This window comes from Heterodontus francisci, chromosome 20 (assembly GCF_036365525.1).
Source record: "Heterodontus francisci isolate sHetFra1 chromosome 20, sHetFra1.hap1, whole genome shotgun sequence".
Classification (NCBI taxonomy): Eukaryota; Metazoa; Chordata; class Chondrichthyes; order Heterodontiformes; family Heterodontidae; genus Heterodontus; species Heterodontus francisci.
The window spans coordinates 84,124,181-84,151,704 of record NC_090390.1 but is presented as its reverse complement, the minus strand read 5'-3'; the positions used below and the strand labels follow the sequence as shown (position 1 = coordinate 84,151,704).

Genomic DNA, 27,524 nt, shown 5'->3' with positions numbered 1-27,524 from the left:
AGATTTCCGGCTGAAAAGTCGGGGCCAACAAGATAGCCACTCCACTAGAAATAGGGGTGAGGTGACTCATGTAGACCCCAACCTGCCACTCCAGGAGCCAGGTGGCTTCGTCTCCCGGAACGGTGTAGGTTTCCTGCAGAAAGCTCATCGCGTATCTCCCTTCCCTGAGGACTGAGAGATTGTGAAATCTGCGGAGAGACCCCCTGCTGCCGTTGATGCTGAAGCTGGCTATGGTTATCTCCATGTCAAATGTACTTAAAATCCAACACCAACACCTCACTGTGAGGAGGGAGCGGAAGCGCACCTCGACTTCCACTCCCCCAGCAACCCATTGAAGAACGCGTTAAATCGCCGCCTCTCAACCAGTTTCACGCCCGCACCCTTCCTCACTTTCTTGAGGGTGGCACAGACGGATCAGGTGATCAGCGCCAGAGTCGACCAATGGCCGAGGGCCAGCTGAACATTATTGCGGCAACCCCTGCATGCCGCAAGGAAGTCCCAGTGTTCCGCTGTGGGGATGAGAGGATACTTGGTGCAAGGCACGAGGGACTCCACCACCTCACTGGCGATGGAATCAAGATTGTCCTCCGTGCCCCACACCGGGTCCCCATCCTGCTCCAGGACGTCACCGCCAGGGGTCGACACTCCCACCACACACTGTGGGGCAGACATCCCGGCTGCGCCAGCTGGTCCCGCCTCCATCACGATCCCACCCCCAGGATCGATGGCGGAGGAGTCCTCTCAGGGTTCTCCTGTGGAACTGGAGCCTGTGGGCGCCAGCAGTTCAGGACCCCCCTCCACCTCCATCCCCAGGCCAATGAGTGGTCCAGGCGAGACAAAAATTCCCGACTCTGGAAATTCAACCAGAACCGAGACCGGAGGCGGAGAGGAGGCCATCTCCCGCCCCACCAGTGCCCACAGGCCCAACTGACGGGGCAGCATTTTCTGTTATAACTGGGTCGGGTACATCCTGGTCCAGAGTGGATTTTAGCTGGGAGGGCCGACCCTTTAGGGCCTCGGTCTCCCCTCCACTCAGGGCACCCTACCTAGTGGCAGACTGGGATGCTTCTTCAGGAGCGTCCCCAGACTCCCCCACCACAAGCAGGGCTCCACTTGCTTCCCCAGGAGGGGCCACATGTACAGGGGTCTCCCCCTCCCCTCCATCCTGAGGGGTAGGGAGCTCCTGCAAAGGCTTTACAGACGCGATAGTGGTGGTGGCAGGGGACCCGAAACAGGAGACAGCTCCCTTCCAACAGATGGGCCCTGCATCTCAGGGCCCTGTGTTACCTCTATGGAGGGGTGCCTTCTCCTCTTTTTCCCGCTAGGGCGTGGAGGCTCTGAGACCTCCATGTCATCAGAGGCCTCTGCCTCCGGACCCTCCTTTTTTTTTAGTTACTCTGGGCATGAGCCCAGCCCTGGAGCAGGTGTGTTCCCTGGGAGCGGACCTTGGGCTGAGCTCAGGCTCGGGTTGTGTCATGGTGTCCAGGGGACGCGCCTCTCAGTTTTTATTTTTGCTCCACGCCTTCCTTCCACTCAGACGGGCACTCCCCTCCCCGCTGGAGGCCGTGAAAACCACAGCCTCCGGAACTGACTGAGCGGCGTCTGTAGGTGTAGGGAGAGAGAGAGGAGATGCAGTGGCGCCACCCTGGGCTGCCAATGTGGAGTTGGCAGCCAGGAAGTTGGGGGAGTTCTTATGAACATGCCCCACCCCCTTGCAGACATGGCACCGTGCCCCATTCGAGGTCCAGAAGACATGGTAGGCCATCCCCTGGAACTCAACATTATAATTGGCCCTCCGGGACCGCCTCCCTCACTAGCTGCATAAATAGCTGGCGGCGGAAGGAGTACACATGCCGGAGGCTGTGATCCCGAAGACCGAGCGTGACTGGGGTGATCCCCCACCTCAACTCCCCCAGATGGTGCAGGAGGGGGAGGAGGAGCTCACTGCGAATGAAGGGCGGGACGTTAGACAACATTATCCGCTGCACAGTGGCCCCCAGAAGGTCCACCGGCAGGAAGGTCCCCCCCACAGTGAACCCCTTACTCAGGGCCAGGGACACCGCCCGTTCGGTCTTCAGGAAGAACACAGCCTTCCCATACATCTTTGAGGCTGCAACAATGGCCAAGGGGCCGACAACCTCGGCCATCGCCTTTACGCAAGCCTCAATGGACATGTTGGGGTGGGGATAGCTCTTCATCCCATGACTAGAAGTGATCAGCTTGAATGGTGACGGGGCCGCAGAGGCTGCTGCCACATAGGTGTTAGAAGGCCCCGGCACAGATGGACTTGCCATGGGTCAAGAGCTAAACCCCACCCCAATTGTAGGCCGACAGATTTCAAATAAAGCAAGCAAATTAGTAAATAAATATATAATAAGTTAGGGGAGAGGCAGAGGGATACTGAAGAGGAAAAGGGAGGTTGGTGGTGATGACTTGCTTCACCGAGGTGATATGACGGACAACAGTTCAGTCAAGCAGTCCTTCACAAGCTAGATTAGATTAGATTAGAGATACAGCACTGAAACAGGCCCTTCGGCCCACCGAGTCTGTGCCGAACATCAACCACCCATTTATACTAATCCTACACTAATCCCATATTCCTACCAAACATCCCCACCTGTTTTTATATTTCCCTACCACCTACCTATACTAGTGACAATTTATAATGGCCAATTTACCTATCAACCTGCAAGTCTTTTGGCTTGTGGGAGGAAACCAGAGCACCCTGCGGAAACCCACGCAGACACAGGGAGAACTTGCAAACTCCACACAGGCAGTACCCGGAATTGAACCCGGGTCCCTGGAGCTGTGAGGCTGCAGTGCTAACCACTGCGCCACTGTGCTGCCCTTCTGGTCTTCCGGTTGGGGAGAGGTGTCTTCACCTGGGTCAGCTGAAAGTTGCCTCAGCACCATCTGTCTTCTGCTTTCTTCTTAGCCAGGCAGCTTCAGCTGACCCAGGCTGGGCAATTGGGGTGGGGAGGGAGCTTCCTTGTATATTTAGTGCCACTGCACAGCTCCCTGCAGAATTGTGCAGCCCCCACCCCTTGTTCTTCCGGTCTCTCCCACCTCTCCAAACAGTCCAAATTAATACAAGTCTGGTGCTCGTCACCCACCTCGAAATACAGCCTTATTCCAGTCTTTTCCTCCTCTGCAGTAAAATTGTTCAAAAGTCCTGCAACTCTCTCTTCAGCTCTCCCTCTCCAGCAGCACCTCGTTGACGCACTCAGGGTTCACAATCAGAGAGCAGCCAACCCCCGGTTTTTTTTCTTTTTAGTGTAGAGGGAGCTTTACTCTGTATCTAACCCTGTTTTCTTTTTAAGGTGGCCTTTACACCCCAGGCCCATTTTATATTCTTCATGTGGAGGGGGCCTTTATTGCTCAGGCCCCCTTTATATACATACCTATATTTTTAAAATAACTTTATTAAAAACAGAAATAAACAAAAAACTCAAATTAAAATGCCATTCTCGGCGTCGACAATGCACTCCAGTCCCTGCGGTGCCCACTGGTCACGGAAGGCCTCAAGCGCACCGGCGGACACCGCATGCTCCTTCTCCAGGGACACCCGGGCACGAACGTAACCGCGGAAGAGGGGCAGGTAATCGGGGAGGACAGACCCCCCGATGGCCCGCAACCTGGACCTGTGAATTGCCACCTTGGCCAGGCCCAGGAGCAGACCGACGAGGAGATCCTCATCCCGGCCCATGCCCCTCCGCTACGGGTGCCCAAAGATCAGGAGCGTGGGACTGAAGTGCAGCCAGAATTTGAGGAGCAGCCCCTTCAGATACTCAAATAGGGGCTGCAACCTCACACACTCCGTATAAATGTGGAACATGGACTCGTCCAGGCCGCAGAAAGTACAGGCGGCCTGGGAGTCCGTGAACCTACTTAAAAGCCCACTACAGCACCCTCCACCCCAGGTCCCGATGTAAAGGGGGAAGACTCCCGCGTAGAGAGACCTCCATCGGGGTTTCCTCTCACCGCCAGATGGCAACGTGGACCGCCAGGGCGTGTCCGGCCGGCTGTCGAGGCCGAGGAAGCGGAGAGTGTGCAGGAGCAGCCCGTACAGGAAACCCCTCCGCGCCAATTAGAATGGCACGGAGGGCATTTCCAAGAAGCGGCTCGGGTTGTGCGGGACCGGCTCCTGAGGAGGGTTTCGGGGCCTAGTTCTGATGAGCAGCTCCGGCCGAGCGGGAGTCAGCTCAGCCGGGATTGCACCGCACTCCCGAGCCCCCTCGCCACCCGCAGTGAGGGGCGTCCCGGGGGTTTCGGCTACTCCTCCGCCCGCCGGACCGTCCCCGGAGTCGGCCGCCCGGACAGCTGAGGCGCTCTCCTCCGCCGGCGGGGGAGCGCCCTGACTGGAGGCGACCATGTTCCAGACTCGGAATAGATCCTGGTAGAAGACAGGCAACTCCCTCAGAGAGGCGCGGCTAACGGACTCCACCGGGAGCTGTGTGTCGTCTTGAAGGCAGTGACACTGGCGGAAAAAGTACGTCGCCAGCGCACACCATCTGGGAGGACGCTCGACGTACAGGTATCTCTGCAGGGTCCGAAGGCGGAGAGTCGCAGCCTGGGTGCAGATGCACACCAGCGACTGGCCGCCCTCCTCAATCGGGAGACTCAGGACCGCGGCAGAGACCCAGTGTTTCCTCTTGCCCCAGAAGAAATCGACGAGTTTCTTCTGGATCTTGGTGGCAAATACAGGGGGCGGGCCCAAAGTGACCAACCGGTACCACAGCATGGAGGCCACCAGTTGGTTTATGACCAGCGCTCGGCCCCTGTAGGAAAGCACTCGAAGCAGTCCTGTCCAGCGCCCCAGCCGAGCGGTGACTTTCGCCTCCAACTCCTGCCAGTTTGCCGGCCAGGCTTCCTCAGCGGGGCTAAGGTGGACTCCCAGATAGAGGAGGTGCGTGGTGCTCCACGCAAAAGGTGTCATCTCCTCCGGCAGGGAGTCCACCCGCCACTGACCCACCAGGAGTCCGGAACATTTCTCCCAATTGATCCTCGCGGAGGACGCGGCAGAAAAGGTCTGCTGGCAGTCGCGCATCCTCCGCAAGTCAACGGGATCTGTGATTGCGAGGTGCACGTCGTCGGCGTAAGCCGAGAGGACGACCCGCATGGCCGGCTCGCGCAGAGCCAATCCCGTCAACCTCCTGCGAAGCAGGCACAAGAAGGGCTCCACGCAGATGGTATGCAATTGGCCGGACATGGGGCATCCCTGACGCACTCCTCTCCCAAAGCGAAGGGGTGCCGTCAAGGACCCATTAACTTTGACTAGACACTCTGCGGCGGCGTATAAAAGTCGGACCCGGGCCACGAAATGCGGCCCAAGTCCGAAAGCGCGCAGAGTCCCGAAAAGATATTCGTGATCCACCCTGTCGAACGCCTTCTCCTGATCGAGGGAGAGAAAGGTGACCGACTGACCAGTCCTCTGGGAAAGATGGACCAGGTCCCGGACCAGGTGGATGTTGTCCTGGATGGACCGGCCTGGGACCGTGTAGGACTAGTCGGGGTGGATCATGTGGGCCAGCACGGAGCCCAGGCGGGAAGACATAGCCCGGGCAAAGATCTTATAATCCGTGCTGAGGAGGGAGACCGGACGCCAGTTTTTAAGCAGGCAGAGATCGCCCCTCTTCGGCAGCAGGACGATGACCGCCCTGCGCCACGAGAGGGGCATCTCCCCGGTCGCCAGGCTTTCCCCCAGGACCTGCGCGTAATCGTCCCCCAGGACGTCCCAGAACGGCCTGAGGAACTCCACGGTCAACCCATCCAGCCCTGGGGATTTGCCCCTTGAGAGCTGGTGGAGGGCGCCAGTCAGACATGGCACTGCGCCCCGTCCGAGGTCCAGAAGACGCGGTAGGCCGTCCCCTGGAACTGCACATCAAACTGGCCTTCCGAGTCCTCCTCCCGCGCCAGCTGCATAAATAACTGGCGGCGGAAGGAGTAGACATGTTGGAGACTGTGCTCCCGAGGACCAAGCCGGACTGGGGTGATCCCCGACCTCACCTCCCCCATGTGGTGCAGGTGGGGAAGGAGGAGCTCACTGGGAATAAAGGGCGGGACGTTTGATAACATTATCCGCTGCGCAGTGGCCCCTAGAGGGTCCACCGGCAGGAAAGTCCCACCCACAGTGAGCCCTTTATTCAGGGCCAGGGACACGGCCCGCTCGGTCTTCAGGAAGAACACAGACTTCCTGTACATTTTTGAGGCAGCCACAATGGCCGAGGGGCCGACAACCTCGCCCATTGCCTTTACACAGGCTTCTATAGACATATTGGGGTGGGGATAGCTCTTTACCCCATGGCTTGAAGTAATTAATTTAAAAGGTGACGGGGTCACACGGGCGGCCACAGAGGCTACAGCCGCATAGGTATGAGAAGGCCCCACCACCGGTGATGATGGGCATGCCATGGCTCAAGAGCCAAACCCACCCCCAAATTGCAGGCAAGCAAACAAAGAAACCAACTAGGAGGTTTGGGGAGAGGCTGAGGGTATACAGGAAATGGGAAAGACAGGCTGCAAGCGATGACTTTGCTTTTGTTTTCCTCCTTAAAGGGTGGTACTCTGAGCACTGTAAATACTCCTGGTCTTCTGGTTGGGGGAGGCGTCTTCACCCGGGTCAGCTGAAGCTGCCCAGGCACTATTTATCCCCTTCTGTATATTAGCCAGGCAGCTTCAGCTGACTCAGGCTGGGCACTTGGGGTGGGGAGGGACCTTTCCTGCAACTTTAGTGCAACTGCACAGCTCCCTGCAGAATTGTATAGTCCCCACCCCTTGTTCTTCTGGCCTCTTCCACCTCCCACAACAGTCCAAATAAAGTAAGAGTCTGGTGCTCAACACCCACCTCGAAATACAGGCTTAATCCAAAAGTCTTTCCTCCTCTGCAGCAAAAGCTGTTGAAAAGTTTTTGCAGTGTCTCCTCAGCACACCTTCTCCAGCAACTGACTGCAGCACTGTCAGCTGCACCTCGTTGAGGCACTCAGTATCCCCAATCACAGAGGAGCCAATCCCCGTTTTTTTTTCTTTTGTCGAGGGGGCCTTTATTCCTCAGGCCCCCTTTATACATTTTTTATGTCGAGGGGGCCTTTATTCCTCAGGCCCCTTTTATATACACACTTATATTTTTAAAATAACTTTATTAAAACCAGATAAATAAACAAAAAACTCAAATTAAAATGCCATTCTCGGCGTCGACGATGCACTCCAGTCCCTGCGGTGCCCACCGGTCGCGGAAGGCCTCAAGCGTACCGGCAGACACCGCATGCTCCTTTTCCAGGGACACCCGGGCGTGAACGTAACCGCGGAAGAGGGGCAGGCAATCGGGGAGGACGGACCCCCCGACGGCCCGCAACCTGGACCTGTGAATTGCCACCTTGGCCAGGCCCAGGAGCAGACCGACGAGGAGATCCTCCTCCCGGCCCGAGCCCCTCCGCACCGGGTGCCCAAAGATCAGGAGCGTGGGACTGAAGTGCAGCCAGAATTTGAGGAGCAGCCCCTTCAGATACTCAAATAGGGGCTGCAACCTCGCACACTCCATATAAATGTGGAACACGGACTCGTCCAGGCCGCAGAAAGTACAGCTGGCCTGGGAGTCCGTGAACCTACTTAAAAGCCTATTGCACGGGACTGCTCTGTGCAGCACCCTCCACCCCAGGTCCCCGATGTAAAGGGGGAAGACTCCCGCGTAGAGAGACCTCCATCGGGGTTTCCCCTCGCCGCCAGATGGCAACGCGGACCGCCAGGGCGTGTCCGGCCGGCTGACGAGGGCGAGCAAGTGGAGAGTGTGCAGGAACAGCCCGTACAGGAAACCCCTCCGCGCCGATTGGAATGGCACGGAGGGCATTTCCGAGAGGCGGCTCGGGTTGTGCGGGACCGGCTCCCGAGGAGGGTTTCGGGGCCTGGGTCCGATGAGCAGTTCCGGCCGAGCGGGGGTCAGCTCGGCCGGGATCGCTCCGCACTCCCGAGCCCCCTCGAACCCGCAGTGAGGGGCGTCCCGGGGGTTTCGGCTACTCCTCCGCCCGCCGGACCGTCCCCGGAGTCGGCCGCCCGGACAGCCGAGGCGCTCTCCTCCGCCGGCGGGGGAGCGCCCTGACTGGAGGCGACCATGTTCCAGACTCGGAAAAGATCCCGGTAAAAGACAGGCAACTCCCTCAGAGAGGCGCGGCTAACGGACTCCACCGGGAGCTGCGTGTCGTCTTGAAGGCAGTGACACTGGCGGAAAAAATACGTCGCCAGCGCACACCATCTGGGAGGACGCTCGACGTACAGGTATCTCTGCAGGGTCCGAAGGCGGAGAGTCGCAGCCTGGGTGCGGACGCACACCAGCGACTGACCGCCCTCCTCGATCGGAAGACTCAGGACCGCGGCAGAGACCCAGTGTTTCCTCTTGCCCCAGAAGAAATCGACGAGTTTCTTCTGGATCTTGGTGGCAAATACAGGGGGCGGGGCCAAAGTGACCAACCGGTACCACAGCATGGAGGCCACCAGTTGGTTTATGACCAACGCTCGGCCCCTGTAGGAAAGCACTCGGAGCAGTCCTGTCCAGCGCCCCAGCCGAGCGGTGACTTTCGCCTCCAACTCCTGCCAGTTTGCCGGCCAGGCTTCCTCAGCGGGGCTAAGGTGGACTCCCAGATAGAGGAGGTGCGTGGTGCTCCACGCAAAAGGTGTCATCTCCTCCGGCAGGGAGTCCACCCGCCACTGACCCACCAGGAGTCCGGAACATTTCTCCCAATTGATCCTCGCGGAGGACGCGGCAGAAAAGGTCTGCTGGCAGTCGCGCATCCTCCGCGAGTCAACGGGATCTGTGATTGCGAGGAGCACGTCGTCGGCGTAAGCCGAGAGGACGACCCGCATGGCCGGCTCGCGCAGAGCCAATCCCGTCAACCTCCTGCGAAGCAGGCACAGCAAGGGCTCCACGCAGATGGTATACAATTGGCCGGACATGGGGCACCCCTGACGCACTCCTCTCCCAAATCGAAGGGGCGCCGTCAAGGACCCGTTAACTTTGACTAGACACTCTGCGGCGGCGTATAAAAGTCGGACCCGGGCCACGAAATGCGGCCCGAGTCCGAAAGCGCGCAGAGTCCCGAAAAGGTAATCGTGATCCACCCTGTCGAACGCCTTCTCCTGATCGAGGGAGAGAAAGGCGACCGACTGACCAGTCCTCTGGGAAAGATGGATCAGGTCCCGGACCAGGTGGATGTTGTCCTGGATGGACCGGCCCGGGACCGTGTAGGACTGGTCGGGGTGGATCATGTGGGCCAGCACGGAGCCCAGGCGGGTAGACATAGCCCGGGCAAAGATCTTATAATCCGTGCTGAGGAGGGAGACCGGACGCCAGTTTTTAAGCAGGCGGAGATCGCCCCTCTTCGGCAGCAGGACGATGACCGCCCTGCGCCACGAGAGGGGCATCTCCCCGGTCGCCAGGCTTTCCCCCAGGACCCGCGCGTAATCGTCCCCCAGGACGTCCCAGAACGCCCTGAGGAACTCCACGGTCAACCCATCCAGCCCTGGGGATTTGCCCCTCGAGAGCTGGTGGAGGGCGCCAGTCAGCTCCGCCAACGTGAGCGGAGCCTCCAATCCTTCGGCGCCCTCCGGGCTGACCTGCGGCAGGTCCTCCCACAAAACTCTGCGCGCATCCTCGCTGGACGGATCCGGAGAGAACAACGCACTGTAATAAGTCCGGACCAGGAGGCCCATTCCCTCCGAATCCGTGATGGAGGATCCGTCGTCGGCCAGCAGCTCGACGAGCTGCTTACGGACCCCCCGCCATTTTTCCAGCGAGTAGAAGAAGGGAGAGGCACGGTCCAAATCTTCCAGGATCTGGATCCGCGACCTCACGTACGCGCCTCGGGACGCTATGAGCTGCAGGTCCCTCAGCGCGCCCTTCTTCTCTTTGTACGCCTGCCACAGAGCCGGGTCCGCGACGGCATGACCGAGGCGGGATTCCAAGTCGAGCACCTCCCTCTCAAGGCGCCCGATCTCGGCTTCCCGCCTCTTGGTCGACCCCTTCGCGTACCCCTGACAGAAGACGCGGATGTGAGTCTTGCCCACATCCCACCATAGCCTCAAGGAGGGGAAGCCCCCCTGCTTCCTTCTCCAGTCGGCCCAGAATCGACAGAACGTGTCCCGAAATCGCACGTCCTCCAGCAGCCGGTTGTTAAAGTGCCAGTACGCGGACCCCGCCCGCGTGCGGAGCGGAGTGAACTCCGCCCACACCAGGCGGTGGTCCGAGCACGGCACCAGCCGCATGGAGGCCGCCGAAACGCGGGAGACGTACGCCTGCGAAATGTAGAGGCGGTCGATTCGCGACCCTCCTCCTCCAGACCTCCACGTGAAGGCGCTGGAGTCGGGATGGAGATTCCGCCAGACGTCCACCAAGTTAAGGGAGCTGATCAGTCCCCTCAACTTCTCCACCGACGCTTGGCCGCGCTGGGGACCGGAGCGATCCCCCACCTCGAGGGTGCAGTGAAAATCCCCCCCGAGGATGATACACTCGCCACTATCGATGGAGCTCAAGAGAGCGGACACTTCTTCAAAGAAGCGCGCTTGCAACGCGCCGGGCCTGGGCGCGTACACGTTCACAAAGTGGAGCGGCACACTACCCAGGCGAACGGCGAGGTGGAGCAAGCGGCCCGGCACTAGCTCCTTGACCCCCAAGATCTCCGGCTGAAAAGTCGGGGCCAACAAGATAGCCACCCCACTAGAAATAGGGGTGAGGTGACTCATGTAGACCCCACCCTGCCACTCCAGGAGCCAGGTGGCTTCGTCTCCCGGAACGGTGTGGGTTTCCTGCAGAAAGCTCACCGCGTATCTCCCTTCCCTCAGGACTGAGAGATTGTGAAATCTGCGGTGAGCCCCTCTGCTGCCGTTGATGTTGAGGCTGGCTATGGTTATCTTCATGTCAAAGGTACTTAAAACCCGTCACCAACAGCTCACTGTGAGGAGGGAGTGGAAGTGCACCTGGCCCTCCACTCCCCCAGCAACCCATTGAGGAACACATTAAAACGGCGCCTCTCAACCAGTTTCACGTCCGCGCGCTTGCCCGCTATCTTAAGGGCGGCACGGACGGACTGGATGATCAGCGCCAGATTCGACCAACGGTCGAGGGCCAGCTGAACTTTATTGCGGCAACCTCTGCAAGCCGCGAGGAAATCCCGGAGTTCCGCCGTGGGGATGAGAGGAGATTCGGTGGGAGGCACGAGGGACTCCACCACCTCACTGGCGATGGAATCAAGATCATCCTCCGTGCCCCGCACCGAATCCCCATCCTCCTCCGGGTCGTCACCGCCAGCGGCCTACACATCCACCACACACTGTGGGGCGGACGCCCCGGCCGCGCCAGCTGGTCCCGCCTCCGTCACGATCCCACCCCCAGGATCGATGGCGGAGGAGTCCTCTCTGGGTTCTATTGTGAAACTGGAGCCTGTAGGCACCAGCGGTTCAGGACCCCCCTCCACCTCCATCCCCAGGCCAATGACTGGTCCAGGGGAGACAGAAGTTCCGGACTCCGGGAAACCAGCCGGAGCCGAGACTGGAGGCGGTGAGAGGAGGCCATCTCCCGCTCCGCCAGCACCCACAGGCCCAGCAGATGGGGCAGCATTCTCAGTTATAACTGGGTCGGGTGTCTCCTGGTTGGTGGTGGACTCCGGCTGGGAGGCCCGACCCTCTGGGGCCTCGCCCTCCCCTTCATTCAGGGCACCCGACCCAGTAGCAGTGGCGGAATGGGCGGTTTCCCCAGGCTCCCCCACCACAAGCAGGGCCCCACTTACTCCTTCAGGAGGGGCCTCATGTACCGGGGCCATCCCCTCCCCTCTATCCTGAGGAATAGAATGCTCCTGCCCGGACTTTGCAGCCTTGGTGGTGGCGGTAGGGGGAACCTGAGGACCAGAAACAGGAGGCAGCTCCCCTCCAACAGATGGGCCCTGCACCTCAGGGCCCTGTGTTATTTCTGTGGAGGGGTGCCTTCTCCTCTTTTTCGAACTTGGGCGCGGAGACTCAGAGACCTCCATGTCATCAGAGGCCTCCGCCTCCGCACCCTTTTTTCCCTTTTTAGTCACCCTGGGCCTGAGCCCAGCCCTGGGACAGGTGGATTCCATGGGAATGGGCTTTGGGCTGAGCTCAGGCTCGGGTTGAGTCAAAGTGTCCAGGGGACGCGCCTCATGATGTTTCTTTTTTCCCCGCGTCTTCCTTCCGCTCGGACGGACGCTCCCCTCCCCACCAGAGGCTGTGAAAACCACAGCCTCCGGAACCGACTGAGCGGTGTCTGTTTGATCTGCGGGGGGAGTGGGAGGAGGTGCTGTGGAACCACTCTGGGCCGCCGAGGTGGAGCTGGCGGCCGGGAGGTTGGGGCAGTTCTTACGAACATGCCCCACCCCCTTGCAGACGTGGCACCGCGCTCCATCCGAGGTCCAGAAGACGCGGTAGGCCGTCCCCTGAAACTCTATACTGAAGTGGCCCTCCAAGACCTCCTCCCGCGCCAGCTGCATGAATAGCTGGCGGCGGAAGGAGTAGACATGTCGGAGGCTGTGCTCCCGAAGACCAAGCGGGACTGGGGTGATCCCTGACCTCACCTCCCCCAGATGGTGTAGATGGGGGAGGAGGAGCTCATCAGGAATGAAGGGTGGGACGTTCGACAAGGTTACCCGATGTGCAGTGGCCCCCAGAGGGTCCACTGGCAGGAAAATCCCACCCACTGTGAGCCCCGTACTTAGGGCGAGGGACACAGCCCGCTCGGTCTTCAGGAAGAACACAGCCTTCCCATACATCTTTGAGGCTGCAACAATGGCCGAGGGGCCGACAACCACGGCCATTGCCTTAACACAAGCCTCAATAGTCATATTAGGATGGGTGTAACTCTTCACCCCATGCTTTGATGTTAAGATTTTAAATGGTGACGGGGCCACAGGAGCAGCTGTCGCAGCTGCTGCAGCATAGGAGGGCCCCGCCACCGGAGAGGACTGAGAAGTCATGGGGTGGAAGAGTTACAGGCACTTTGCTGAGAGAAAAAAAAAGAAAAGAGCAAATACAATAAATCAAAAATGTAACACTTAAAGGATGTAGCACAGGGGAAGAGGCTGAGGGAGAGGAAGGCCAAGAGGAATCAGTCTTTGTTAGTATTGCACAAGTCTTGTAGCTGGTCTTCCAGTTGGGAGGGTGGGGTGGGGTGATGTCTTCACCTGGGTCAGCTGTAAGCTGCCCAGGCACACGCCTCCTTCGATGTTCAGATAATAAGTCTCTTCACCTGGGCAGCTCCAGCTGTCCCAGGCTTAATAGTTGGGGTGGGGAGGGAGCTCCCTATCCAAAGATGTTAAACACAGGAGCTCCCTATTGAACAATACAGCCCCACCCAAGGTCTTCAGGTCTCTTCTTTCCCCACCCCCAACAATCAATGAAAAAGACTTTCAGTACCAAGCAAACTCACAAAAAGAGCTTCCAGTTCACTGCCTTCCTTCCTTTGTTGAAAATGTGGAAAAACCCTTCTTTCAGTCTGTCTCTCCCTCTTGCAGCAGTCACACAGCCTGCAGCCTCCAACCTCTGCACACAGCCACAGTCAGCTGCACCTCGTTGATGCACTCAGGCTCCCAAATCAGAGAGCAGCCAATCCCAGTGCTGTACCTGTCCTGGGAGTGTTTGATAGGGGCAGTGTAGAGGGAGCTTTACTCTGTATCTAACCTGTACTGTCCCTGTCCTGGGAGTGTTTAATGGGACAGTGTAGAGGGAGCTTTACTCCCTATCTAACCTGTACTGTCCCTGTCCTGGGAGTGTTTAATGGGACAGTGCAGAGGGAGCTTTACTCCCTATCTAACCTGTACTGTCCCTGTCCTGGGAGTGTTTAATGGGACAGTGTAGAGGGAGCTTTACTCCGTATCTAACCTGTACTGTCCCTGTCCTGGGAGTGTTTAATGGGACAGTGTCGAGGGAGCTTTACTCCCTATCTAACCTGTACTGTCCCTGTCCTGGGAGTGTTTAATGGGACAGTATAGAGGGAGCTTTACTCCGTATCTAACCCGTACTGTACCTGTCCTGGGAGTGTTTGATGGGGACAGTGTAGAGGGAGCTTTACTCCGTATCTAACCCGTACTGTATCTGTCCTGGGAGTGTTTGATGGGGACAGTGTAGAGGGAGCTTTACTCCGTATCTAACCTGTACTGTACCTGTCCTGGGAGTGTTTGATGGGGACAGTGTAGAGGGAGCTTTACTCCGTATCTAACCTGTCCTGGGAGTGTTTGATGGAACATTGGGTGAAAGAAGTAGGAACAATGTTCCACTCCTCAGCACTAATTTCCTTCACTTAGATGAACTAAAAACACCCAACCCTCCCTCACAATTGTATTTAAACCTTTTATGTCACTCATATCTCTCAAGAGGCAAGAAAGAACCAATGCAAAAATCTGCTTAGCAGAGGATGTAGAAAGAAAAGTGCCAGAGCAAATGGAGGATGTTGAATCCTTCTTTCACAAGTGGTTTGCGAAGCCAGTCGTGAATTTGGTTCCAATGCTCCCTATGAATATAGATTTGAACAGCTGGACCCATTTCCACTTGGCAACTGTACCTTGGATGTTGGTCCCCCCAACATCTCGCATTTCGGTCAATCCTCTCCCTTCCTGAAGCTGTTGACTCCTGGCGGGTACAGTTCCACAGTTTTACACAAGTTTGCATTCTTTAACTGACAGCCATAGAACTACAACTTAAATTTATATAGCACCCTTAACATAGCTAAACATTCCAGGTGCTTCACAGGAGTGTTATCAAACAAAATTTAATACCAAGCCACATAAGGAGATATTAGGACAGGTAACGAAAAGCTTGTTCTTAAAGTGGGCGAGGTGTGGAGAGTCAGAAAGGTTTAGGAAGGGAATTCTTGATTTGGGGGCTCCAGCAGCTGAAGGCACGGCTACCATTTGTGGACTGATTAAAACTGAGGATTCACAAGAGACCAGAATTGGAGGAGCATAGAGATCTCAGAGGGTTGTAAGGCTGGAGGAGATTACAGAGATAGCGGGAGGTGCAGACATGGAGGGAAATGAAAATAAGGATGTGAAAAGATGACAGAAGCAGATTCAATAATAACATTCAATACAAAATTGGATAAATACACAAATGGAGAAAAAGTTACAGGGTTATGGGGAAACAGCAGTGAAGGGATGCAATTGGTTTACCAAAGAGCTGACACAGGCGCGATGGGCTGAACGGCCTCCTATGTGCTGCATGATACTATACATCTACATAGATATATAAAGAACCTTGACTGCTAAATATCTTTGCTCATTTACAACCCCTCCCCCCCAACCATTTCTTTGTTTCGATTGTATTCCTATTTGTCATTCCTACATCCAAAGTGGGCTGAAATTTATGTTGCCGCCTCCGTGATTGGCAGCGTGCAGAGCCGCCGCGATATTAAACATGGCAGCTCATTTAAATGGCTGGGGTGGATCCACCCCCTCCCCACCCCACCCCCGATGACATGGAGAGGGCAGGCTGTCCGTCCCCAGCAATGGCGTCAGGCACCATTGTGCAGGTGCCGACGACATTTTTAAAGGGCTTCGAGTCCTACATTGAAATTTAAATTTTTAAAGAGATATTGAATTAAAATTGATCAAAAACAATTAAATAAATGTTTCTAGCCCCTCTCCCATCCCCCAATAACCATAAAATTAATTCCTTGCCCTGTCCCCCTCCCCAGAATACTTACTTTGTGTACCTGACCTTCCCCTTCCAAAGTTCATAAACTTTTAACTTCACCCCTTCCCACCATCCCCTACACCAATCAGATTAGTTTGACCCCGCTCCCCCCTCCCCACCATTGTCCAGCAGCGGATCTCCGAACAGGGATCCGAAGGCGCGGGAGTGACGGCCACCAGCAGCGATATCGCTGCGGAACAGACGGCGGGAGCATCTAAGTACTTAACTCATTTATTTTAATAAATTAACATATTTAGATTTAGCTCCACGAGGCCTCGCTGCCGCCGGCAATTTCGCACCAGCCTTCCTGGCATCCTCCCCTCCCCGCCACAACCCCCGACGTTGGTGTGAGGAGGGGGGGGGGGCTGTAAAATCTACCCCAGAGTAACAGCTTATATTAAGCAGCATTTTACCAACTCACTTGATCCATCCACATTCTTTTGTGACTACTGTTCTCAGCAATTTACTGTACCTCCTACTGGTTCCATTACCCTGTGTGGAGCCACTCATTAGGGAGGGGCTGCCTGCACTATCAGGAGCTAGCACAGGTAATCACAGAGCTTAATAAATGGCTTGCAAGGTCTCACAATTCTCTTTCAGACTGAGTCGCAATAAAGACCCCATTTTATAGACACAATCTCAACATCTGGGCAGAAAAATAAATGTTTAAGTATGAATAGTTGTCTCTTAACTTCTTTCAACTTTTGTTTGGAATATATTTGTTTAAATAATGATGAATGATTAACAACAAAGGCTTGCTACAATAACAATGAACCCCTGGTCAGCGAGTTTAGTGTTGAGTAACGGAGTCACACGGGACATGAAAGCCCCACATTTGGTCTACACTGAGTTTGCTGATAGTAACTGGGGCAGCAGATGACAGTGGCCCCAGGGTTGAGAGAGGCAACTGGTCAAGGTTTCCCACTCCTGACCATTATTCAGTGACCTAGACTGCTAAGTCCAGGATGTTTAGGTGCCAGGTGAGGGTAGAATTGAGCACTGGAGGGATACGCCCAATATGGGCCAACACTCGATGTCTAGGCTCACATCAGTAAAGAATGGACACTTGAGTCAGATACCAGCGGGTGACCATGGAAATGCACACAAGCAAGGGGTCAAACATTGAGGAGGGAGGAGGAGAGGAGAACAGTGGTAGCGAAGAAAGGAACTGGGGCATCTAATCAACAATTTTTAATTGTTATAAAAGTAAGCTGTGATCACTGGCAGTCGATCACGACCCTTGTGTTTTGAGTGCGTAAATAGAACACCGTCTTCACACGACCAGATGCTGAAAATGAGGCTTCGGTTACACAGCTTTGAAAACAGAGCTGATCATTTGTGATGTGCAAAAGTGATGTAAAAAGGCTCCTCGACCAAAGACTCCCCCTTTAACGAATTCTGCTCGATCCAAACCTCTTGTTTGTTCCTCCTAGTTAGTAAGCACTCACAGTTTTTGAACTCATTAGACCCTCATTTGATTAGGTAAATGCTCCAGTGTATCTTCCATGTGGCAGTATTTATTCCCTGGTTTTCCTAGTTGTAAGATTCTCAGTATTTATACAGTGCCCTTGGCAATAGCGATTATTGTTCTTATCTTGCAGATGTCTGCCACTTTCACACTGTACTCTGGCGGAGAGAGAGACGCTCCCATGGAAACAGAGCAGTTTCTAATGAGAAAAGGAGAAGCATACACATATCATCCCATCTCAGCTCTGAGTGTTAGAATATTGATCATTACTAGTTCACCATTTTCCCATCGGACCAGGTCTGTGTTTGACATATAAGCTGAACTTACAAGTTTTGTTTAGGAACAAGCTATGAGAACTAGAAGCTTAGAGAATATAAGGCCAGTAGACTCCGGCTTTTTGGTAGGACTAGTGGTCAGTGATTGTTAGAGCTTTAAGCATAGCCTTATAATGGAGGTCGAGCCTAATCAAATTAAAGTCCGTGAGGAAACCAGGATGCATTAATTATAACACCTTCCCTCTTACTTCCTTTCTCCTTACCATCCAAGGCCCCAAACACTCCTGCCAGGTGAAGGAGTGATTTACTTCCAACTTAGTATACTGTATTTGCTGCTCATAATGCGGTCTTCTCCACAATGGGGAGACCAAACGCAGATTGGGTGACTGCTTTGTGAAACACCTCCACTCAATCTGCAAGCATGGCCATGAGCTTCCGGTTGTTTGCCATCTTAATTCATCACGCTGCTCTCACACCCACGTTTCTGTCCTTGGCCTGCTGCAGTGTTCCAGTGAAGCTCAACGCAAGCTCGAGGAAACAGCACCTCATCTTCCGATTAGGCACTTTACAGCCTTCTAGACTCAACATTGAGTTCAACAGCTTCAGACCATGACTGCCATTTTTTACCATGTGCCAATCTTAACCTTGTTTTTCATGTTTTTGAGGACAGGGCTGTTCATTATTCTGCCATTAACACACTCTCTGGACAAATACTTTGTCCTTTACTACGGATATTACTATTACCTTTGCCTTTTATTCCATGACATTTTTGTCATTTAATCTCTCCTGCCCTCCGCCCTATCACAGACCTTCCCTTTTGTCGCTCTTTCCCCGCATCCCCCCTTTTACTTGCTCGAAGCTTATTTCCAGCATCCACAGTATTTTGCTCTTATTATGTATTAATTGCTATCATTTAATGCAATACTGTAGTACAGTTGTACAAGAGCAATTCTGTTACTAGTCAATGCATTAAAAATTACTGTTTAAAATGATCCAGATCTGAATCATATGGAATTATTGTTGTCGGACTAATACCCTTACATTGCAACAGTTACTATGGGAAAAAATCCACCAACACTAAACATTTGTAACAGGCTGATGGAGAGGATCTTCCCTCCCCCCACCGTCCCAAGTCAATCATTCCATTTGACCTACCTAAATTTCATTGAAGAGTCTCGAGAGGATCGGGCAGAGCAGTGAAACTCCTGAGCTCCAGAACCCTCCAGAATCCGCTGCACATTTCTCTCCGTTATTCCACCCCCTAAGCAACACACAAAAATAAAAGATGTACATCTTGTTAAAAAGAAATTTGCATTTATATAGTGCCTTTGACAAACTCCATCCCAAAGCGCTTTACAGCCAATGAAGTACCTTTGAAGTGTAGTCACTGCCGTAATGTAGGAAGTGCGACAGCCAGTTTGCACATAGCAATCTCCCACAAACAGCAATGTGATAATGACCAGATCATCTGTTTTAGTGGTGATAATTGAAGGATAAATAACAGCCAGGATACGAAGGAGAACGCCATTGCTCTTCTTTGAAACAGTGCCATGGGATCTTTAATGGCCATCTGAGAGAGCAGATAGAACCTTTACCTTTGAACCCATGGCCTTCTGATGCAGAAGTGGGAATGCTACCCACTGAGTTACAGTTGACTATTATCAATTAAAAGTCTTTCATTATCTACCACATCGGGAGGCACTCTGCTGGCTACTGGAAAAAGATGAATAATCGAGATCCCAGATATTGGTTTTATGCATGAGGAACAGCAATATTATCAGCACAGAAATGAAGACAACAACTAAGGTGCCACAAAAAAGGTTATCATGCAAGTTAAGGGCTCATGGAGTTGGGGGTAATATATTCGCAAGGACGTAGGATTGGTTAATGGGTAGGAAGCAGAGGTAGGGATAAAAAGGGGTATTATCAGGTTGGCAGGCTATAACTAGTGGCGTGATGCAAGGATCAGTGCTGGGGCCTCAGTCGTTTACAATCTATATTATTGACTTAGGTGAAGAGACCAAGAGTAAGTATCCAAGTTTGCTGATGATACAAAGTTAGATGGGAATGTAAGCTGTGAGCAGAACACAAAAAGGCTGCAAAGAGATATAGACAGGCTAAGTGAGCAGCCAACAAGGTGGCAGATGGAGTATAATGTAGGGAAGTGTGAGGTTATTCACTTTGGTAGTAAGAATAGAAAAGCAGAATATTTTTTAAAGGATTGAAATTTTTAAATGTTGATGTTCAGGGAGACTTGGGTATACTGGTACAAGGAACACAGAAAGTTAGAATTCCGGTACAGCAGGCAATTAGTAAGGCAAATGGCATGTTGGCCTTTATTGCAAGGTGACTGGAGTATAAGAATAAGGAAATCTTGCTAAAATTGTACAGGGTTTTTGTGAGACCACACCTGGAATACTCTGCACAGCTTTGATCTCCCTATCTAAGGAAGGATATATTTGCCTTGGAGACAGTACAGTGAAGGTTCCCTAGGTTAGTTCCTGGGATGAGAGGGTTGCCTATGATGAGAGTAATTTGGGTCTACACTCTCCGGAGTTTAGAAGAATGAGAGGTGATCTCATTGAAACATGCAAAATTCTGAAGGGTCCGGACAGGGTAGACACTGAGATTGTTTATCCTAGCTGAGGAATTGAGAACATGGGGACACAGTCTCAGGATAAGGGGTCGATCGTGTAGGACTGAAATGAACAGAAACTTCTTCACTCAGAGGATTATGAATCTTTGGAATTTTCTACCCTCGAGGGTTGTGGATATTCCATTGTTGAGTACATTCAGGACTGAGATAGATTTTTAATCTCTCAGGGAAGCAGGCAGGAAAAAAGAGTTCAGGCAGTAGGTTATATGAAAAGGAAGAATGTGCAGTGTTATGGGGAGAAGGCAGGGGAATGGGACTGAGGAAATTGCTCTTTGAGAGAGCCAGTGTGATTATGAAGATCAGCCATAATCTTGTTGAATAGCGGAGGAGGCTCAAGGGGCTGTATGGTCCACTCCTGCTCCTACTTCTTACATTCTTATGTTCTTAAACAATATTTTTTTCCCTGGACTGTGAAGTTTATTGATGGGCTGTGCAAAAATATTATACGGAACACTGTAGGAGCAACTATCAATCAGCTGCTGCCTCATATGCTGTTCCTTTGTTTGGCAAAGGTCAATTCTGATGAAAGTTCTCCTCTGTACTCTCTCCAGAGCAATTTTGTCCTTTCTGTAATGTGGTGACCAGAACTGTACGCAATACTCCAGCTGTGGCCTAACCAGCATTTTATACAGTTCCAGCATTACATCCCTGCTTTTGTATTCTATACCTCGGCCAATAAAGGAAAGCATTCCATATGCCTTCTTTACCACTCCATCTACCTGTCCTGCCACCTTTAGGGACCTCTGGCCATGCACTCCAAGATCTGTCACTTCTTCTACCCCTCTCAATATGCTCCCATTTATTGTGTATTCCCTCGCTTTATTTGCCCCTCCCAAATGCATTACCTCACACGTATCTGGACTGAATTCCATTTGCCACTTTTCCATCCACTCAACCAAACCATTGATATCATTCTGGAGTCTACAGCTATCCTCTTCACTATCAACTACACAGCCAATTTTTGTGTCATCAGCAAATTTCTCAATCATGCCTCCCACATTTAAGTCCAAATCATTAATATATACCACAAACAGCAAGGGACTCTGCTTCTCTCTCCACAGATGCTGCCAGACCTTCTGAGTATTTCCAGCACTTTCTGTTTTTATTTCAGATTTCCAGCATCTGCAGTATTTTGCTTCTATTTCATGGCGCTGCTGTTAAAATTTATATCATTGCCCTCTCCTTCCTCTCAGTCTTCCTCCAATGCTGCACCTGACCTGGTAGTATGCATTTGAGTCCTGTTCACCCAACACCCCCTCTGCTCATTGTCCTACATTGGTCTAGGCTTAAAGAGCAACAAAGGAACAGCATGCGTGTAATATGAGGCAGGAGACAATTGATTGTTAATCCAACAGTTCTACACAATACTTTTTTCATGGCCCAACAAGAAACTTTGCAGGAGATGGTGCCATAGCAGTAATGTCACTGAACGAGTAACCCAGAGGCCTAGGCTAATTCCCTGGGGTCCCGGGTTCAAATCCCAACGCGGCAGCTGCAGGAATTTAAATTCAATTAATTAATAAAAATCTGGAATTAAAAGTTAGTCTCAGTAATGGTGTCATGAAGCGTTCATCAATTGTAATAAAAACCCATCTGGTTCACTCATGTCCTTCAGGGAAGGAAATCTACCGTGGTCTGGCCTACATGTGACTCCAGATCCACAGCAATGTGACTGACTCTTAACTGCACTCTGAAATTGACTCGCATGTCACTTAGTTGTCAAGGGCAATTAGGGATGAGCAATAAATGCTGGCCTTCCCAAGAAACAATAAAATAAAAGAATCAAAACAAGCCATGCCATCTTCTGTGAGTGATCCCGGTTTTTAACCCTGCGCGTACCATGACAAAAAGAAAAGGTCAAAAAATGAAACATCCTATTCAAAAATGCTCCATTTTTGGAATAATTCTTTTCTATACCAATTTGTATTACACCCTTCCAGATTCTACTGTCCAGTACTGCACAGTAATGAACAAAGTTTGAATTCACAAAATAACTGAAAACATGACAGGAAACTGTATTACCTGGTACGACAATAATCCTTTGTTTTGCCTGAATAATTTAAATGGAAAAAAAAGGCCAATATTAGAGGCTAAAAGGAGAGCATTACTGCAGAACCTTCTTACTATACATACACAAGATTAAATGCAAGAGATTCAGAACAGAGGACAGGAGAAACTTCTTCATGCATAGAATTGTGAGGTTTTGGAATTCACTTAGAGGCTGTGGTTGAACCAGTAACGATGTTAACATTAAAGATTATGTTGGTTAGTGAATAAAAAGTACCACACACGTCCATTTAGCACGCTGTAAAGCTCTAGCACCCATATCCTAACACACACCAAGACACCCATCAACACTGTGCATACTGACTCACATTGGCTCCAGTTCCAGCAAAACCTCAATTTTAATATCCTCACCCTTGCTTTCAAATCCCTCTATTGCTTCGCTCCTCCCTATCTTTGTAACCTCCTCCATTCACCGGTTCTCTCTGCCTACTATCCCGTAGCTAATTATGTACCTGAGTTACCACCAACCCTTTAGTACCATGTGCTTCTATTTTCTGAATAAATCTGTTATGTGGTACTTTATCAAATGCCTTTTTAAAGACCATATATACATCTACTGCACTACCTTCATCAATTCTCTCTACTACTTTGTCAAATAATTCAATTTGCCTTTAACTAATCCATGCTGGTTGTCTCTTATTAGCCCGTGCTTCTCCAAGCAAGAATTAATTTTTCCTTGACAATAGACTCTAGCAGTTTTCCACCACTAACGTTAGACTTGTTGGCCTGTAATTACCAGGTTTATTCCTCTCCCCTCTTTTTAACAGTTCAGCTGTATTGAATTACATAGAAGTTACAGCACAGAAACAGACCATTCTGCCCAACAGGTTTATGCTGGTGCTTATGCTTGACACAAACTTGGCAGTTTGTAACCAGTCTTTCTCAGTGCCAATAGCTCAAATAAAAAAGGTTGTGCGCATTTTAATGAAAACACTACACGAGCCACAAACTTACTTGTTCCACCAGGCGCCTGATGGTAGGCAGTCCTTCAAGAGCCGTGCTGTCGCATCCGCTGGTGAGAACCCGCTCAAAGCCCAACGAGATTAAGCACTCCAGGGCTGTTGTTGGGTCATGAACCATATCAAACGCTGCGGGGACACAAACAACAGCTGCTGTCAGATGATCAGCGCAATCACCAGAACGAGCAAAATCAGGGAATGAAAACTTGGCACGTCAAAGCCCCCTCCTTATATAAATCATGAAAGCGACAATATCATAGATTCTAACCTTTCCCTTTCATGTTCTATAGGAAAACATTCATCAATACTGTGATGCCCAAAGGTAACTTAGCAAAACTCCAGAATATTCATCCATCTGCACAGCTTCACTATTCAATTATAGTCTGCTTACACAGAATTAAATAGAATTTACAGCACAGAAACAGGCTATTCGGCCCAACTGGTCTATGCCGATGTTTAAGCTCTGTACAGGCCACCTGCCACCCTACTTCATCTCACCCATCAGCATTCTATTCCTTTCTCTCACATATGTTTAAGTATTTAAGTTGAGGGGTGATAGATATAGGACAGATGTCAGAGGTAGTTTCTTTACTCAGAGAGTAGTAGGGGCGTGGAACGCCCTGCCTGCAACAGTAGTAGACTCGCCAACTTTAAGGGCATTTAAGTGGTCATTGGATAGACATATGGATGAAAATGGAATAGTGTAGGTCAGATGGTCTCACAGGTCGGCGCAACATCGAGGGCCGAAGGGCCTGTACTGCGCTGTAATGTTCTAATTCTAATTCTAATATGCTTATCTAGTTTCTCTTTAAATGCATCTACGCTCTTTGCATTCAACTACCCCTTGAATTCCATGTTCTCACGAAAGGCCTGCTCAGGTCAGGAAAAAAAAACCTGACCCAAACCCGACAGAACCACATCGGACCTGAGCCCAACTCGGCCCGAGTCCCTCCATTTTTTCCCGCGCCCGAACCGACCCGAGCCCAACCCAAGCCCGACTCGACCTACCCTCCGACTCCAAGGCTGCAGCATGAGCATGATGATGTCACAGAGACTCTCACTCGTGCACTCTGCAGACTCAAGAGTTTCCCTCCCTGGCGTCCTGGACTCCCGGCTCAGGTAGGCTTTTCAACTATTGACACTTATCAGCAGAGCAAAATGCAATACTTACTGTGTGTGTCCGAGCCGACCTGAGCCCGAAATCTGGACCGGGAAGAGCGACCCGACCCGAACCCGACACTTGTCATTGGGTCCCGTCGGGTTCGGGTCGGGTTGCAGGCCTTTAGTTCTCACCACTCTCTGGGTAAGGACATTTCTTCTGAATTCCCTATTTGATTTATCAATGACTATCTTATATTGATGGCTCCTAATTCTAGTTTCCCCTACAATGGAAACATCTCCATATCTACCCAATTGAACCCCTTCATAATTTTCAAGACCTCTATCAGGTCAGCCCTACATCATCTATTTTCTACAGAAAAGAGCCCCAACCTTTTCAATCTTTCCTGATGATTATAACCTTTCAGTTCTGGCATTATTCTTGTTAATCTTTTTTGTTAATCTTTGCCCCTGTATCTTTCCAGAAATTGTATATCCCCCTTCTCCCAAACCTGCCCTTGCCTCTCTTGAAGTATACGATCACCTCATGCTATTCCTATAAACCCCCCATCTTATCCCCAACAATCATTCTCTCTTTACTTAGATATACTCACCTCTGTGAAAAGTCACGGACAAAGGTCGTGATTCGGCTGCAACAGAGAAGTATTGAAACATTCTGAATAGTTATCAGTTCACTTAAAAGGAAAAACTTTTCATATAAGAACCAGAAATGACTATTCTGCTCAACAAACCTTTTTTGCTGATCTCAAGCCCACCTACCCATCGTCTCATCTCAGAAACACAAATCTAATGATCGCATTTCTACAGTGCCTTTCAAGACCTCAAGACGTCCCAAAGTGTTTTACAGCCAATGAAGTATTTTGAAGTGTCGTAATGTTGTAATGTAGGAAATGCAGCAGCCAATTTGCGCACAGCAAGCTCCCACAAACAGCAATGAGATAAGGACCAGATCATCTGTTTTTAAGTGGTATTGACTGAGGGATATGTATTGGCCAGGTCACCAGGGAGAACTCCCCTGCTCTTCTTCGAAATATTGCCAAGTGATCTTTGACATCCACTGAGAAGGCACACTGTATAAGATTTAGGTTCAGGAGTCACAGATGCCCAAAGAAGAGGGTTCAATGTCATAGGTGGTTTTTAAAGTAGTTTTTTATTAAGAAGCAGCAGTTTAAATATGATAAGAGAGAATAGACATACGACCCGTAACAGGTTGAACGGATTACCAATCCCAGATTATACAGTGGGGCAGAATGATGTTGGCAGTGTCCCTGACGGATGAGGCAGACGAGGGCTGGAATTTTACCCTTGGTGGATGGGAGCCATCCACTGACTGAAAAGTCGGTGGCGAACCCTTCGCCTGGCGTGGGGAACCGATCCACATTTTGCGGTCCCCAAGACTTTAATTGATCTGAGGCGGGACTTCCACCTCAGTGAGGCAGGATGTCCCACCTAATGGAGCTGCAGGCCAATCAGAGGGCCACTGCTGAGACTGCAACCCAGCCATCGCAAAGAAGATGTCAGGAAGCCCCGGAACCAAGTTAAGTTTTTGGTGCCTCGCCAGGGGTGATCAGTTGGGCCCCGCCGAGGCAAGGGTGGTCGATTGGGGGAACGGGGGGACTGTTGGGTGTTGGGGGTGGTTGGGGCAGCGGGGCCAGTCCTCCGTTGGGTACAGGGTGCCTGATCATGATGGTCCCCCCCCCAGCCCCCAACCCCAGGCCATCAGAGAGCTGCCTGCTTTTATCACGTGGCTTCTCTCGGGCCTGGGCCGCCCAATCGGCCACAGGTAAAATCCCCGTGGCGGCAGGCGGAGGACCTTAAGTGGCGTTAAGTGGCCACTTAAGGACCGTGATTAGCCTGGGGCGGGCGGGCCGTTTTCGATGCCAGCACCCTGCGTAAAGCAGAGGCGGAGGCGGGAGGGGGTCAGGAAGGGCCCGCCGACCCTGCAGCTCTATTTTACGCACCCCCGCCCACCACCCCCCACAGCACCTTCCCCCTCTTTGGAGGGGCATAGAATTCCAGCCAAGGTGTTGGTGGTCTCTTCGGTCCTCAGTCTTCTTCAGCTAACCAAAGTGTTAGGCCAAAGCCCAACAGTCAGCCGAAGCTGAGCTTTAGGAAGCTCCCCTTCTGTCCACAGAAGACTGACTTTCCCTCCCGAGCACCCGTTTATGTGCTTAAATTTCAGGGGCTTTGAGTGTCCCAAGTCAACTACTTGCCCAATTCCAAACGCCCAATCATCAATGGACAGGTCTCAAAGTAAACCCCACCCTGCCCATCACTTTACACCCCTAAAGTCACGTTGCAGCTTATCGCTTGCTAGGTACCATTTGTAAACTTCTGTCAAACACTTGACTGGAGAGGGTACGAGGCTCCATCTTACCAGCTTTAGGAATGTCTTATTTAAGAGCCTAAGCTAGACTCCTCCTCAGCATAGATAACAGGCCTACACTACCCTAGCAGCCTGCTATAGTATATTTCTTAATAAGAAAGAGTGAGAAAGAGCTATTTCTCTAAGATGCAATTAATTTCTTAAGGTTATTCAACAGCCATTTCTTACAACAGGCATCAGTTTAATGTCTCATCTGAAAGAAGGCACCTCCGACAGTGCAGCATCCCGTCAGTACTGCACAGGGAGTGTCAGTATAGATTTTCTTTCTAGATTATGCGCTCAAGTGTCTAGAGTGGGACTTGAACTCACAACTTACTGACTCAGAGGCAGAAGTGCTACCTACTAAGCCACAGCTGAGACACTAAGAGGCAATTAGGAGACAGGTCAGAGAAGAGAGGAAGAGGCAGCAGCAACTGAGTAAATTAGAGTGGTGGGAGAAGGTGCAGCTGTACATCGGGAGCACTGGATCTAAGAATTTGGCACATCAGAGCCCATCACACACAGGGGATCTTCACATTAACCTTTGCTAGAACAGAAACTTGATGCTGAATCAGAACTAGTGGAGCAACACACCATAGAATTATAGAATCACAGAAAGTGTAAGGCACAGAAAGAGGCCACTTGGCCCACTGCATCTGTGCTGGCCAGAAAACGATCCACCTATTCTAATCCCACCTTCCAGCATTTGGTCCGTAGCCCTGCAGATTACGGCACTTGAGGTGCATATCCAGACTCCTTTTGAATGAGTTGAGGGTTTCTGCCTCAACTAACCTTTCAGGCAGTGAGTTCCAGATCCCCACCACCCTCTGGGTGAAAAAGTTTTTCCTCATCTGCCCTCTAGTTTTTTTTTTCTACCAATCACTTTAAATCTATGCCCCATAGTCACTGACCTCTCTGCTAAGGTGAATAG

At 51.8% G+C, this 27,524-nt stretch overlaps 1 protein-coding gene and 1 long non-coding RNA gene across 3 annotated transcripts in view; one reads left to right on the top strand and one right to left on the bottom strand.

Moving 5' to 3' along the window:
- Positions 1–16,860: 16,860 nt before the first annotated feature.
- Positions 16,861–27,524, bottom strand: part of cutc (cutC copper transporter homolog (E. coli)) — a 29,364-nt gene continuing 18,700 nt past the window's right edge. For both annotated transcript variants that reach the window (XM_068053163.1, XM_068053161.1), the window contains exons 5-9: positions 24,822–24,857; positions 23,105–23,238; positions 22,106–22,133; positions 18,583–18,688; positions 16,861–17,351 (exon numbers count right to left, since the gene is read on the bottom strand). In XM_068053163.1, the coding sequence (XP_067909264.1) occupies positions 17,240–17,351; positions 18,583–18,688; positions 22,106–22,133; positions 23,105–23,238; positions 24,822–24,857 (416 nt within the window). In that variant the 3' untranslated portion in view covers positions 16,861–17,239. The remainder of the gene's footprint in view (positions 17,352–18,582; positions 18,689–22,105; positions 22,134–23,104; positions 23,239–24,821; positions 24,858–27,524) is intronic.
- Positions 17,289–18,419, top strand: LOC137380799 (uncharacterized). The gene is made up of 2 exons (XR_010977079.1): positions 17,289–17,449; positions 17,932–18,419. It is a non-coding gene; the product is annotated as an uncharacterized lncRNA (long non-coding RNA).